General features: G+C 41.7%; 1 protein-coding gene across 4 annotated transcripts in view; it reads right to left on the reverse strand.

The window, feature by feature from the left end:
* The window catches only part of LOC133441962 (rho GTPase-activating protein 42), a 103,552-nt gene that overhangs the window by 39,513 nt on the left and 48,310 nt on the right, over positions 1-15,729 (reverse strand). For all 4 annotated transcript variants that reach the window (XM_061719795.1, XM_061719794.1, XM_061719793.1 and 1 more), the window contains exon 3: positions 11,878-11,939. In XM_061719795.1, coding sequence (XP_061575779.1) covers positions 11,878-11,939 — 62 coding nt within the window. The remainder of the gene's footprint in view (positions 1-11,877; positions 11,940-15,729) is intronic.

The following is a 15,729-nucleotide window of genomic DNA, read 5'->3' on the forward strand; positions in this document are numbered from 1 at the left end:
ATCTCAGGACCAGGAAACCTGTTTACATCCGAGTCTTTAAAAGGAAGGAGGACGTTGTACCTGGCCTTTGTCAAGCAAGTCAACATCTTGATGACGCTGCTTTGCTTTGCTGCTTGTGCGGTCGTAGCGTTTGCTGGGTGATTCAGACATAGCTTTCCTTGGAAGAATACCTGCGTGCTGGAAGCCAGTCAGGTGTGAAAGCGCTGCGGGCTCCATAATTCAGTCTGGACGCACTGGAAATGCACTTACAGCCCTCAACAACATGCCGCCCTCACATATAAAGAAAGATCCTTAGAACAAAGTCATAGCTGTCAGGAAGTAATAAAGTTTACAGTTTGTGTAAGTGGGAGAATTTGCTTTATGTCACGTACAGTTGGGTCATGCATGCATGGTGAAATGCCAGGATGACACATGAGGATGAAAACTGCTGCAGAGGCATATTTCCATCATCTTAGGGGGTGGTTACAGAGGTGGGCCAAGGTGAACCACTTTGGGCCCCTGAGCAAGGCCCTTAACCCTAACTGCTCCGTGGGTGCTGTAAAAATAGCAGCCCACTGCTCCTAGTGGATTGAATAAAGGCTAATAAAAAAAATAAATAAATAAAATACAATTTTTAATTCCTTACCACTGACTAGCAGAAGAAAATAAAAGAAAAAGCCTTGACATTTGTGTCATTAAACAACTCTGCTCTCCATACTTCCTCACCAGCAGCAGGCTGCCTTCTATCAGAAAAATCAGCGCTCTCCTTTTACCGACGCGACAAGTAAAACGGTCAAAGCACAAAGACAACAAGAGCCGGAGTAAGCACCGACGTCACGTGCGATCGGGCTTCCTTCATCAGCTCCACTGAGCTTATTTCTCCCAGGTTGGTCTCTGCGTGATCCGACTTCGCTCCCCGAAACGCAGAGATATCAATCAATGTGGCTCACTGTGCCGAAAGTTAATTTTGGAAGATATATTTATAACGCAGGACATGTTTTACTTTTAACTGAAGGTTGTATCATTTTAAGGGGGAGGGCGAGAGAAGAGTGAAGTCTCGATCCGTACTTCAGACACATAAACGCTGCTCTTTGATTTGAAATCTGCGTCCACAGAATTGCAATTCGCGCCCACAGACCTATGAATTTTTGAGGGACTCATCCTTCAACAAGAAAGATGGATGGAGCATTTAAGGGTACGCTCAGATCGTGCTTCAACGATGGATCCGGTTGTAAAATGTTTCATTTCCTTTCCTGTGAAGAAGGAACTAGTTTGCAAAGTAGTTTATGACTGGAGGAACAAATCAATGATCGCGGGAAGAAGGAGCCTCAGCCTGGCGGAAACTTTTGGATTCTCTTGTGAATTTCTCGTGTTTTTGTAAATCTTCTAACAAACTAGATGAAAGGGAATATTTTACATTAGTTATATTTACTTTATAAGTTTGAAGAAAGAAGTAAATTCTTGGACAATTATGTTTTTTAAAGCATTAATCGTCGTGAACCTTAGATTTAGACACATATGACACATTATGTGTGCTGTCTTGGCCAGGACTCCCTGGAAGGCAAGGCAAGTTTATTTATATAGCACAATTCAACACAAGGTAATTCAAAGTGCTTTATATCAACTTTAAAAGCGGCAAGACACAATTAAACAGTAAATAACAAACAAAATTAAAGCTGCAAGCAGCGATGAACGGGCCCTCACACTCACGGCCACCGCCCCCCATAAGCATATCAGAAATGACACCACCCACGACTTCCTATGTCAAACCATTCAAAAGTTATAGCAGAAAAAAGGGACAACCAATCAGAAGAAGGGGCGGGGCTAATTTTCACCAATTATGGTCAAGGACTCAATACCGAGTCCGATGACACCACCCACGACTCTTTATGTCAAACCATTCAAAAGTTATGGCAGAGAAAAGTTTTCTAGGGGGCGCTGTTGAGCCGTTAGGCCACGGCCATTAATGCAAACCATGAAATATCAAATTTATCGCCAGGCCTGGCTTGCATGCAAAATTTGGTGACTTTTGGGGAACTATCAAATATGGACCAATCAGATGAAGGGGGGGCACGCTTTTTGGCGTCTAGCGTCGCCACGGTAACACTTTTGAAAGAGAAAAGTAATGCACGTAGTCGCAGGATGGAGACGCACATTTTGATGTATAACACACCTGGGTGCACGTTACGGTTCGGGCCGTATTAATTGCTGAAGGAATGGCATACATTGCGCCAAAATTACACAATTAATTCAAAATGGCCGACTTCCTGTTCGGTTTGGGCCATGGCGCCAAGAGACTTTTCTTTAAGTTGAGACATGATACAGGTGTGTACCGATTTTCGTGCATGTACGTCAAACCGTATTGTGGGGCTTGAGGCACAAAGATTTCCGGGGGGCGCTGTTGAGCCATTAGGCCACGCCCATTAATGCAAACCATGAAATATCACATTTTTCGCCAGGCCTGACTTGCGTGCAAAATTTGGTGACTTTTTGGGCACGTTTAGGGGGGCAAAAAGGCCCTCCTTTCGTCAGAAGAAAGAAAAAGAAAAAGAAAGAAAGAAAAATTCCTACAGATACAATAGGGCCTTCGCACTGTAAGTGCTCGGGCCCTAATGAAATAAAATGATAAAATGAAGAAAAGAGGTAAAATAATAAAAAGCACAAGTTGTTAAAAAGTAAGGGCAGTAGAGTACAGCAGGTACACATCTCATTCTTAAAATGGCAAGAATTACATTTCTGTACGGTCAAAACGTACAAAGACCGGGTCAAATACAGTATTACAAAGTAATCTGTGCTGGAAGAAAAGACCCTGTATCTCAATGGGACATTTCCTGGATAAATAAAGGCTAAATAATAAAAATATATATATTTTTCCAGCTGGAACCTGGTATTTCACACAAGATCTATCGAAAACCAGTAGGAACAGCTTCTGTGGCGGTTCAGCTCACTCGTGTTCACGTGTTAACAAGTACCCTTCTTTGCATGAGTTTAATGTTCTGATTTCACGGCATGTGATAGAGGTGAATAATGATGGACTCAGTGGAATCTGGTGTCATGCCAACTGCGGTTTGCTTTAGCGGCGGGGCAGATAGCACAAAAGCTCTGATAATGCTCATTCCAGATACCCACCAGACTTTCATTAAACCAGCCACCGCGGACGTTCGCGAGGAACAATGAGGGCCTTTATTTCACAGTGCTGTTTCAGGGTCAACGGGACATTCCTCAGTTCACAGGCCGGCACACAAGGTACCCGCAGAGCAACGTTCCCGTGCTGTTAAATCCTGGGAAAAGGGCAGCAGCGCACGCCGCTCCGCAAACACCGCTTTCAGCTTTATTGCAAGCAGTAAAATTATATGTAATTGAGAGTGTTTAAGGAAGATGTAAACCAGAAACTGCTCAACATGAGAAATAAATGCAGCAGCCAGTCAGCACTCGTGGGAGCGAGAGAGAGTTTTGTTGCAAAGAACAGAATTGAAAGATGTATCTTTCCCTCATTACAGAGAAAAATAAGGATGCAATTACGGCGCGGTGAATATTCCTCTGCTGTCTGAGAGCTGAACGATAGCTCTGAAGAAGGCTCCAAAGCTTCCTCGCATTGTTTCTTCTCTCTTATTCAAAACAAAAATGAAAGGAAAAATAGGGAATTCCAAAAGTACTGTATTACTTTGCTGAGACTTCATTAGATAAGATCCATTTCATTCGATTTTTTCCTATGACGATGCTTTTTAATGTTTGTAAATACTCACAGTAGCTCTTTAATGCTCCTCAAATGAAGTGAAAACTCTCTCAGAAGCCACATCCTTCTTTTTTTTCATAAATGTGTCTCAGCGGGCCCATGTAACCACTGTTATCAACAATAACAATTGCTTTCTAATGTGAATATTAATAATATACATTAGGACTAGATTTTCTTCATAAGTCAATGGTAGTATATGAAGCTGCTGTACATGGCAGCTTTTCTTTCTCTGCACTCCCTTTTCAGAAAGAACAACAAAAACAACGGCAAAACTCTATCTGATTCTGACTGCAGCCATAAAAGGCTCCCTCCCAGGGGGACACGATCATCTCTCTAAAAGCCACAACATCAGGGCACTGCCCTTCCACTCCTAAATGCCATCCACGCTCAGCCGTGCTGAACCGGCGCAAACCATGCAGAACTTCAACCACTTTCACTCCTTTATGCAGCCGAAAAGGGTGACGAACGGGGGAATTAAAAGGTGGAATCTATTTTCATTTATTTTTAGAAAATGGGGTTTAAGACGTATTCGGGTGGAATAAGAGACGTGGGTAGTCGGCAAAGCCAGCCGCAAGCCGCCGAGTCGAAAGCAAAAAGATTTGAGGCTCGACAACCCACCAGGCCAAAAGACAATATAATGCTTCATGCTCGACAGGCCCTGAGAAATTCCACTTTGTGGCTTAGACACCTTAAACCGCGTGGTGGTTAACATGCTCTTAAAAACAGCGAGCTGTATCTGGGATGCACAGCTTTCATCTCTGTCTAATTGGTTTCAAGTGTTTCTCATCACTAAGTGTCCAAACAGATTCAGAGAAAAGCAGGTTTTGTCTTCAGAGAACAGTTTCTGAAAGTTGACACCTACTCATAATGAGCCCTTAGTAACAAACACCCCATTAAAATATATATATATATATCTGGATGCAAATGCACCTCACTGCACATACAGTAGACACACACAGATGTTCGTTGATTTTGAATATCTCAGATTTTTTCAATTAAACCGGCACCGTGGAGACGCAACTATACTATATACAGTATTTCAAACCCTGACAGCATTTCCACTCCAGTATTTGCACTTTGATTGAATAATTACAGAGCCTAATTTGCACCGTGAAACCATTATGCAGCTCTTGACACCGCTGGATCTCCCTTTGCAAACATGATTTGCAGAACATGGAAATTACATGGCACGTCAACTGTGCGTAGGTCACTGAGACGTAGCGGCTGCTTCCCTCGGCGAATCGGCGCTTTTATAAATCGAGCGGTACGTTAGAAAACTCAGAAAGTGAGCACAAGCGATACGCTGGGAATACGGATTAGGTAAACGCTTCGGGCCCTTTCATGAACGTAAAAAAGGTATACGACGGTTGTGCTGCAGAACATTTCAGAGCAGCTCCAAATGTGTGTGAAGCCTGTTAAGTAATCTTGTTCCGGTTAAATATAAATAAAACATACATGATAACGAGATAAACAAAGCAGGACATCAAGAGACGAAGAGGAGGGCGTCTGCGTCTGACAGTAAGATGCAGGGATGTGGAACAACAAACATATTCCAGCTAATCACATGTCATATGTTTTCAGCAGGGAAGCTGTGTAATAATTAAAGGAGACACGTGCTCTTGTTTGAAAAGTTGACTTCATTTCCTGATGTCTTAAGGAAATATGTAAAGTAGCTAAACATATCACAGGGATACAGTACAAGAGCTGCCTTTTCCATCCATGAAACTAGACCTCTGTTTAGTGTTGTGTATGTCAGCCTGTTTCAATTTTATTTTTCGTCTACTCTTTGGGTCGAGCTATCATTTTAGTTTTTATTAATTTTAGTCACGTTTATACTCCTTTTAGTCTTGTCAAGTTTCAGTCGACTAAAGTTCTGAGCATTTTAGTCTTATTTTAATCAGAATTGTCCATGACCATTTTAGTCTGGTTTTAGTCGACGAAAACTGATGACATTTTAGTCTAGTTTTAGTCAAAGATTGTTTTTAGCCAAACTCGACCACAAGACTCTAATTTGAGTTAACAACATATTTATTTTTCCGCATTTCTCTCTTTTTCGCATTTCTTTTTCTTTTTCGACGACTCATTCGCATCATATATTTAAATATCGTTATCGTCACATGACCAGCATTTTCGTTGCATCCCGTCTCATTTTCCTCCGGTGATAAAGGTTCGTTGATGACGATATTTATTCATAATTTCCATTGACGAAAGCAACTTTACATCTGTTGCCTCAACTCCACTTCACCCCCATTCCCTGGGGCGTGCCTCATTTGAAATCGGTGTCGCAGCTTTGCGCTACTCCTTCCTGAAGTGGGAGTGGAGTTGTCGATGGAGACTTTACGTGGAGACCAAGTTGGAGAATTCTACTCCAAGCTGCATCTGTGTCGTTGCAGGACTCACTTCCTTGAGAGTGCGCTCAAGCACGGGAAAAAATCATGCCGTTTGGATCTCCAGTCTGCAAAGTGAACATTGACAGGTCAAGGAATGTACTGGGAGCTACGTATGGTCCTGCGTGTTGCTCATGGAAACTGGGCACTGAACCACCGACGCTCCGAGTGCAAGAAAACGGCCTCCAAGAAGCTCCCACATGGACGAGAATGAAAGAACATTAACACAGAAATCTTATTTGTACATCATTGGTTTTAGTTCATGGAAAACTGCTAAACCTGCTATCGCAACACAGCGCTTATGGCCCCGATTACACGTGGTTTTTAATATTTAAAGGGTAATGGTGTTTCACAGCTGCTGAACTGTGTTCATGTCAAACGTTTTCTTTTAAAAAACGGGTATTAAGAAGTGAAAAAGCGAGCGGGGTTACACTCTCGTGCTTATTTAACATATACTCAAACTAGGTTTGGTGATTTAACAACTCAGGTCTTCATTGGAACCAGTTCTCAACTTTTAGTCCAACGTTTAACGGCCATAATAACTAACAGAAGTAGAATAGAGCTGAACATTCCTACTGGACTGATTTCCTACAGAAGCCCTAAAGGGTCATACATACATACATATATTTTATTTCCTCCGTTTTCACATGATAACGAGATACATTTCCTTTTTTTTCCCATGATAACGAGAAAATGTTCCCGTGATATAGAGATAATTCCTCCTTTTCCACGGGAAAACGGGAGAAACGAAAATGTATGTATGTATGACCCTTTAGGGCTTCCGTAGATTTCCCTCCTCACCTTTGGGAAATTAAACTTCTACAGCAGGAATACGGTGGATTTAATGGCCAAAAAACTTTATTCATTATGCTTTAAGAAACAGATGAGCATTTTGAATAATTTATCTTGGACCTCATTTGGACCGACGAGGTACTGCTGCGAGGAAAAGATGGCGGTAGTAACCGCGGTCCTGGCACCGCGCCGAACAATACACTCGGCGGATCCGGCTCGTCCCCGTATAGCTGAGCACCAGAATGAGGGCAGCATTTGCTGGAGCTCGTCAAGCAATGTCAGTGACAGCTTAAAACCCCCAAGTCATGTAAGTCACAAGCAGTGCACAGTTAATTTATAGGAGCGGCGGAGAAAAAAAAAAAGAAGAAGAAGAAAAGGATGCTTTGATTTCAAAGCAGGCACCATCCTATTACAGTCTTTGTTGGAAAACTATATCAAAAAGTCATTTTTCTTATCATGGGGATTTAAAAGATGCTAGGTTTACATATGACAAATTGCTGGCACTTGTATCCCCGGAGATTTAAAAATGCACGCACGTAGAGAATAATATATTCTCTGTGCATCACCAACATTACGATGAGAGTGCAGAGATCAGAGCCATGTATCTTGCATATTCCAGAGATCTGATGAGACGCAGGCTGCTAGGTGAAGAGAAAAAAGATGATGCAAAGTGGATGCTTTTCAAGTAAGTAGAGATGAGGGGGAGTGTGGGAGTAAGGGATAGAATTTTTCATTAAAAACTTATCATAGATGAATGAAGCTCTGCATCCCATAGCTTCTGTGAGTAGCCATAGCCGCTTTGATTTATTAAAACTTTTTTTTTCTTTTATTACTTAGCAATCATGCATTTTATTGTCACAGCTCTCTTCCTTCAAGAGTGAACGGCTGCATTTAATTCCTCTTATTCAGCTCGCCCTCTCCTTGCTCGTCATCTTGACTTGTTTTTGTTTCCTGCCTCTTTGAAGAGAGTTGAACAAAAATAAATAAACCTGCAAACGCGCACGGTAATGTGTATCCGGCTCCTTTCTTTTGTTTCTGTTACGTGGGCACGCGGTGAACACATGAAGCTGTAAACTTCTGTTTTCCTCTTTGTGCCAAGCACATTTCTGACTCCGCTTGGTGATTCTCCTTTGGGACATGCACTCGGAAAAAAAAAGAAAAGAAACACTACAAAAGCTCGGTGCGCCTAAATCTGCCCTGATTATCCGTGACAGCCATCAGATGAGTCACAACAGCATGTCAGAATATTGTTTGAGGCCCCAAACAATAGCAACCAACATTTAAACAAATAGTTTGCTACTTCTTTATTTCTTCAGCCGAAGAAGTTTCACAACAGGTACAAAACCTAATCTAAGGGTAATATAATATCACCGCTTCGTAAAAGAATCACACTGATCTATTACACAAAAAGCATTTCTGTTGGAAGTAATGAAGTGCCTGTAAAGCTTTATTTTCCTGTTTTTGGCATTGGGCTGCTGTCTTGGACAAAAAACCCCAACAACTAAACTCTCTCTCGTCCTCTGGCTCCATCACCGGCCAGATGCAAGATCAGATTCATTGGCACTGCAGCCCTGGTTATCAATCCTGCCACTCAACTTCCAACTCTGGCTTTGACTGCAGTCCTGCTGTTACCACTCATCGGGGGCCACCCGCCCCGATGAGCCACAACACACTCGGATCAGGACTGTAATCCTAAACAAATAAAACTGCAATCCGGGGCAACAACAACAACATTGTTATGAAGCCAGGATGGAAAAAAAGAAAAATGCAGACAATGTCAAAGCATGAATAAACAGACTAATGACAATCAGATTATAAATCACAATTTTAAAGGCTATTTAAAGGAGCATGAGGCAGGATTGAGGCAGGATTTATGAAAAAATGTCATATACGTTTTAAGTTTTCTAGTAATAATGTCAGATGAAGCGTTCCAAACCAAAAAGAATGAGCCCTCTAGTGTATCTCTCCGTTGCCTTGAACAGGCTGTGTGCTGCAAAATGTGCTGCAATTGTGACCGGAATTTCCCGCGCTGTCCTGCGGATGTGACGTCAAATGACGCTGCATGCGCGTTCTCCCCGTTCTCCCGTGCCGGCGGCGGGAAATTCGGCCCCCGAATTGCAGCACATTTTGCAGCACACAGCCTGTTCAAGGCAACGGAGAGATACACTAGAGGGCTCATTCTTTTTGGTTTGGAACGCTTCATCTGACATTATTACTAGAAAACTTAAAACGTATACGAATTTTTTTCATAAATCCTGCCTCAATCCTGCCTCAAGCTCCTTTAAAGGGGACCTATTGTGGCATCTAATACCTATCTTAAACAGGCCTTGAATGTCTCAAAAACAAGCTTTTGTTTTTGCTAAATAAATTGTAATCAATCAAATGTTGGTGTTTCTGGCACTTTTAACCTGATATCTGCCACAGAACAGAAAGAGAGAGGGAGAGAGAAACAGAAACGTGACTGAAAACAATAAGTTTCTTTTCCCAGGGTGAAACTTGTGAAACTTTCTTGAATTGTACTGTGATTTTAGTAAATCTTTTAAACGTCACTTGCAAATCTTATGAGGTCAACAAGTAAAAAGCTTTAGCGCTTTAATCCATCTTTGTTGCAGATAAGCAGTTCCCTCCGCTGAGATTTGAAGATTTCAGATTCTCATCGGGGGGGAAGCTGAAGCATTACGAACGAGATCCTCTCACAACACCCCCACTGCCCCCACCCCAGCTTGTTTGTTTTCTTGTAGTTTTTTTTCTTCCCCTTTCCTTTCCGTCCGAGGAAACTGAAAACTCTCCCTCCCTTGATAATTCACAGCTTAATAGGCAGTGCTTTTACGCCTGTTTATCCCTAATTTCAAACAAAGCCTGCTGCAAGCAGTTTTGGTCTGCAGCGGAGGTTACTAGGTGGAAGCAAATCACCTTTATGAAACTAGAAAAACTAGGATTTAACCTTTCAACTACTGAGCAATTATTCCTGCTTCGTTGTACAGGCCATGGGAATTCCACTTTTACGCTACCAAAAGTCTTCATATCCATAAATGTCGCTCGCACATTTTGCAGTATTTTATTTGTTCATTAAATGCTGACCACGTACATAACTGTACATGTCTGAGCGCCTGCATCATTTGCTCAATTACCCTGATATAAGGCTGCAGAATAGAATATGCTGCATCAGCAATAATGTATAAGCATCACAGAATTTAGAAAAAAAGAAGGAAAAAAAAAAACCCATCCGTGAGAGAGCTAAATTCATCATTGCTATCTTTCTGCTTGTAAAAGATTAGCATGACCCAATATTCAATAGAGCAACACTGTCTTCACAGGGGTGACCTCATCTTAAAAGGGCAAGTCTTTCCATCATAAAACTTTGGTGCACTTTGAATGTCAGGAGATAAATGCTCACACCGAGGTGTCAACCGCGTGATCCTGCTCTGTTTAAGCAGCTAATACTGTTGTAGGGCTGCGATGCAACCTCAACCTCATAATCACCCCTAAACTTCATAGAGTTTTATCCACTTTTTAGAATTGGTTGAATCTGTGTATTTTCTGTATCTGACACTCGTTTTCTTTAGTGCTGCAAGTGGTGGCAAAAGAATCCTGTTTGGATAAAAATGTCCCAGGGGTTTTCATAAAATGCCTCAGGAAGTTAATGAAAGCTAAGATTTCACATCAGGAGCAGATCTAAATTGAACTCTTGGCATATCTGATGCACCTTGGACGAAGCTCATTTCTGCCGTCAGATACCTCTCGGTACCACTCCGAAATCCATTTCCTCTTACAATTTAAATATCAATTGCTGGGCTATCATTTTTGCTTTTCTTGCAGAAAGCAGGAAAACAAACTGTAACTGGGGGAGTTGCATCAGTGAAATTTAAACAAGAGTTCTGGTTGAAAACACTGTAATATAAAACTTGTGTATATTAGTTACAAAGGAGTATTTGCTCCTTCACTGGAAATATTTAGCAAATGCAAAAAGGACGATTGTTGCAGCAAAAACATATACGTGGTGGTCTTCAGTCTTTTGAAATTCCAGGACAGCAGGTGCTCTAAACTCATCTTCCCTCTGCATATTGCTGTATGGGCTGCGGTCGTTTGTAGGGGAACGGTTTCCAGGGCGATTTTAAAAAACACTCACACTCACTGGGACATACTGTTTCCCGCACCTCCGTTGCCCTTGCCCTTTACGTCACGCCTAGTTTGTCTTCAGACATTCAGCCTCGTTGGAGGCTTGTTTTCCGACCTTTAGACCAGCCGGCTGGAGCTCCGACTGCCACTTTCCGTGCGACACGGAAGACAACATCCACCGCTTTAAAATCATCGCCAAAAACGTGAGATCGTCAGTGGCTTTGTTGAAGTTTCCCTCTTGCAGTGCTATTTTAATTTTATTTTAAATAATATTTTCACATCACTGGGGACTGTTTATCATGCCATGCTCCATTTGCTGTCAGTCATCTGAAACGCACAGGAAGAAATTACTCTGAAGAGGAGAAAAATGTCCTGTAAAGTGAAGGATGTGAGGGTCTATGCTTATTTTAATGTTGTGCAATTAGTCTTGGTGACCTTCTGCCATCCAGAAAGTCAAAAGCACTTTTTTTCTCTCTTTTCTTTTCTTTTCCGAAATGGTATTCAGTCAAAAGTTAATAGCATCCCTTTCTGCAAACAGAGCTCCATTGTATTTTTGGTCATTTTCCTAATTTCCTGTTAAAATTCATCCCCCCCAAAAAAACCTTTTTACAGCCATAATTCTTTGACTTTATGAACTCCAAACAATTTTAAAGTCACTGTAATTACAACTTTATTTGAAACTATTGGAGAAAAGTAAAGTAAGTAATAGGCAATGTGTGCTTTTGTGATTGAGATTTTTGTGTACATGTTGTGCATCAAATTATTAGCAGCGCTGTCAATCAAAGGACACAATAAAAACACTTTCTGTTGTCGTCCAATTGTTCTGCTTTCTTTCTTCAAAAAAAAAAAAAAAAAGGCACTTACCAAACGTCTTCTTTCCTCTTCAACCGTGTTCAACAACTGGGAGAACTCTTTAAACGACTGGGCTGGAACACAAAATAAAAAGATAATTTGAGAAATATTGAGCGTTTGGTCAATAAGTGCCCCAAAAGTGTAGGATGCACAGCATCCACAATATGTTCAGCGCTGACCGAGTTGACACAGTTAACCACAGTGTTGCGGCAAAACCATAACGGAAAACGCTGAGAGAAAGAAAAAGAAGAAAACATGCCATAATTGTTAAAGATCAGATGTTCTATAAACCCCACGAGCACAATAGTCTGGTGCTAAAATGTTTATTTGCTTTGCAGCTTTGGACCCTTCAGTGCAGCACATTTTCGAATGTAATAAAGGCATGCAGCTGTCCAATTTAAACCCAAGACTAGCTGTAAGAAACAATACTTCAACCCAATGGATTCCACTGATTGCTTCCCCTTAATTTCTCTCCCTGCTAGGCTTTACAATTTACTGTCACAATGTAGAGGAGACTGATGTGGGTGAAGCCTTGTTCACACCATCTGGGCTGTACTTCAGCAGCCTATATTACATTCTGCATGGCCAGATGAAAACAACCGACGAGACATCCTATCTTATCTGCCAAAAGATGGGACCTTGATAGCTTCACAGCTTCATTAAATAGAAGGGCAGTTACAATTTGGCCTCTGCTGGTCAGCCCCTGCGTCGCCCCATGTCCAGCCATTTATTGGTGGTCGGGCTGCTCTGCTTGCCAACTCAGTAACATCATTATCAGCCCTGACAGCCTGCCATGTGGAGCCATGCATCATCTTAGACACTTTGGTCCATTTACAACACCAAAGCTTTAAAAAAAAACAACCAGGCAGCAACGATTTTGTGCCAGTGATTCCTGCAGGCTGGCCGGCCTTCTATTAACGCTTCCAGCTCCTTTATCAACAGTGGAAACCTCTCAGGGGGTAAAGGGCACAGCAGGAGCGGCTGATGGGACAAGATTAGAAAGAAAATGGGAGTCAAAGTGGGGTTAGGGCTTGCATATAATTCACTAGTAAATGGGGGGAAAGGCAATAGACCAGATGAATCACAGGATGAAATGAAATTTAGTACATCAAGGATAGATGATAGAGGGCGATAAGAATATACAAAAATAACATCCCTGCAAGCTTCATCTTTGTTGCACACAATTGTGAGTTGTATATTTTTCGATTTTTCTTTTTTCAGGTGTTCAAGTATCACTTTGTGCTTGAAATTTAAGTCTTATCTAGATTTGTGCTTATCTGATTTGTTTTTTGTGTTTTTTTTCCTCTAAAAACGCTCCTGAACAGCTCCTGGAGACAAAAGGATTGACCTTCTGAGTGAAGGGCCTCCAACTTTTTGAAAAATTTAAATTTCTATAGCCACATCAATCTTTTGGCCTGATTGATTCCTAGATAACCGACATGGAATGTTGAATGTCACTGCAGGAAGTCACAGAGAGAAATCAATAAAAGGTCAGGTGAACCCGTCTGGCAGCACACACAAGATCCCAGTGTTATGTGGGAGGCTGGGAGCATCAAAGTGAACTGTGCCAATACCGCATCAAGATCATGGATGGCATTCACTCAAGGGTCTAGCTATGTCAGTCAGAAAGCTTGCTTTCATTGATGAAGAGATTGATTTCAACAGCATGTTTCATTTTTCCCCTCTAATAGTTATCATGGCCTTTTCTCTAAGAGACAGTGAGCGGACACAGCAGTAAAGCTGAGAGTGCAAGGAAAATATTTTAGAATTGCCTTTAGCAGTAATAACATGAGGAAATCATTTTCTGTATGCCAATGTCAGTCCTTCACATTCTTGAGGAGGAATTTGGACCCACTCTTTTTCACACCGATGCTTCACTTCATTAAGACTGAGAAGGCAGATGTTTATGCGCAGCTCTCTTAAGGTCCTGCCAGGACACTTCCGTCATGTTAAGCCCTGGACTTTTGCCCAAGCTATAGACATCAGGTACTTTAGGCGTCAGACGGACTCAGATTACACTTCTTTAATATACAAAGGAGTTATAGTTAGATCATTGATTGCAAGGTACCCAGGTCCAGCTGCATAACAAAACCCTGTGTAAAAATCTCTGTCACTGAACGTTAGTATCAGGCATTTGCTTTTCGGTAAACCCAATGGGCTTTGCAATATAACTACTTACCGTACATCTTAAGAAGTCTTGTGGTTTGTTGTGATACAAGTTTGTGATGTAAACCATGTTGCCATTTCCTCAGAGAGAAGAGTCATACTTGTTGAGTCTTTTTTCCTAATTTTACTGGCTTGACCTATAACATTTAACATGCTAACTAAAGCCTGTAAAGTACGAGATGTAGTTGTTGTTTTTGTTTTCTTCCTTTTACAATTCCCTCTGAGCGCTGAATGATGTGAACTTGGGGTGAACTTGCTGGGACTCCTGGGAAGACTGTCAAATGTTTTGAATGCTTTCCACTTGTGAATAATCTTTCTCACTACATAATCCTCCTTGGCGTTGTGTTGACACACATGCCAAGCAAACTGCATTAACTCATGCTTTTAAAGAGCTGCTCACACCTGCTGATAAGTCAAGTATATAGCTAAAATTCAGAATTAATATGTTAGAAACTAGGTTTCTGTTAAATAAAAATCCAAGGTGTGACATTTCACAGTGTTGTTATTCATCTTATGCCCAATTCATATGGAATTAAAATGATCTGGGGACCTTTTGTAATTTGTAAAATTATGGAGGTCATCTATGGTGATTTATTTTCTATGTTATTATTTATTTTAATCTTTGATCATGATTTATCATTGAAGGGATCAGGGTCGGACGGGGGGGGGGGGGGAGATCAGGGCTGCCGCAAGGGGTGTGTGAACCGTGGGGCCTCGCGCTATGGGCCAAATTTCTTTTCCGTTTTTTCCCTTATAAATATCAACAGTCACGTTCCATTACAGGCCTAAATGTGTACTAGTCTGTGCATATCAATAAATATATGTGCAATGATGCGCGTGTCTGTTGTTCAATACAACTGCGTCAGACCAAACGCAGACACAAGCTGCTCTGATCGAGACGGGTGGAGTGTGTAACAAACTGTCACACAATGTCGAGAGAACGAGACAGATTCAGGAAATTTCCATTAGGGGATGAAAAAAGAAAAAAACTAAAGAAAATGGAAGAGTTTAATGCCTCTCTGAAAGGCTCGTTTGATACATTTGTTACAAAAATCACCGATCCCACCGGGTCTCAAGCAGCCGTGGGGCCCCACGTTGAGGCAAGCTGAGATGATGATGAGGCAGGGGAAGGTATCCAGTATTTTGCTAATTGGAGAGTTAAAATTGCGCATATAGACACCCGATCTGACCCGAAAAACCCAAAAATTTTGCGCGCGTGAGCGTAGCGAGCACGCGAGGGCCCCCCCCAGCCATTTCGCACAGGGCCTCGCAAATCTCCCAGACGGCTCTGGGTGAGATCCATTTATTTTTTAGCACTTTGTCCATAATTTTATTGAATGAAAAGTGCTGTTTAAATAAAGTTTGATTTGATTAGATATGATTCTTACCGGATGTTCCGTTTAACTGTGAGGCTAGGGAAAAATATCTTTGTTACATCACCTCCCCATGGGGGTGCCCCAAGGCTCTGTACTTGGGCCTCTTGTCTTTGCCATATACACCACCTCTCTGGGCCAGATTATTAATAACACGGCTTCTTATTCCTCTGTTATGCAGATGATACACAACTTTACCTGTTATTCTTACCGGACAAGTCCACAATCTCTGCACAAATCTAAGGTTGCCTCTCTGACTGGTCTAAATGGATCAAGGATCACCACCTTCAATTTAACCCATCAAAGACTGAAGTTGTGGTTATCT

The sequence above is a fragment of the Cololabis saira genome, chromosome 4, assembly GCF_033807715.1.
Source record: "Cololabis saira isolate AMF1-May2022 chromosome 4, fColSai1.1, whole genome shotgun sequence".
Taxonomy (NCBI): Eukaryota; Metazoa; Chordata; class Actinopteri; order Beloniformes; family Belonidae; genus Cololabis; species Cololabis saira.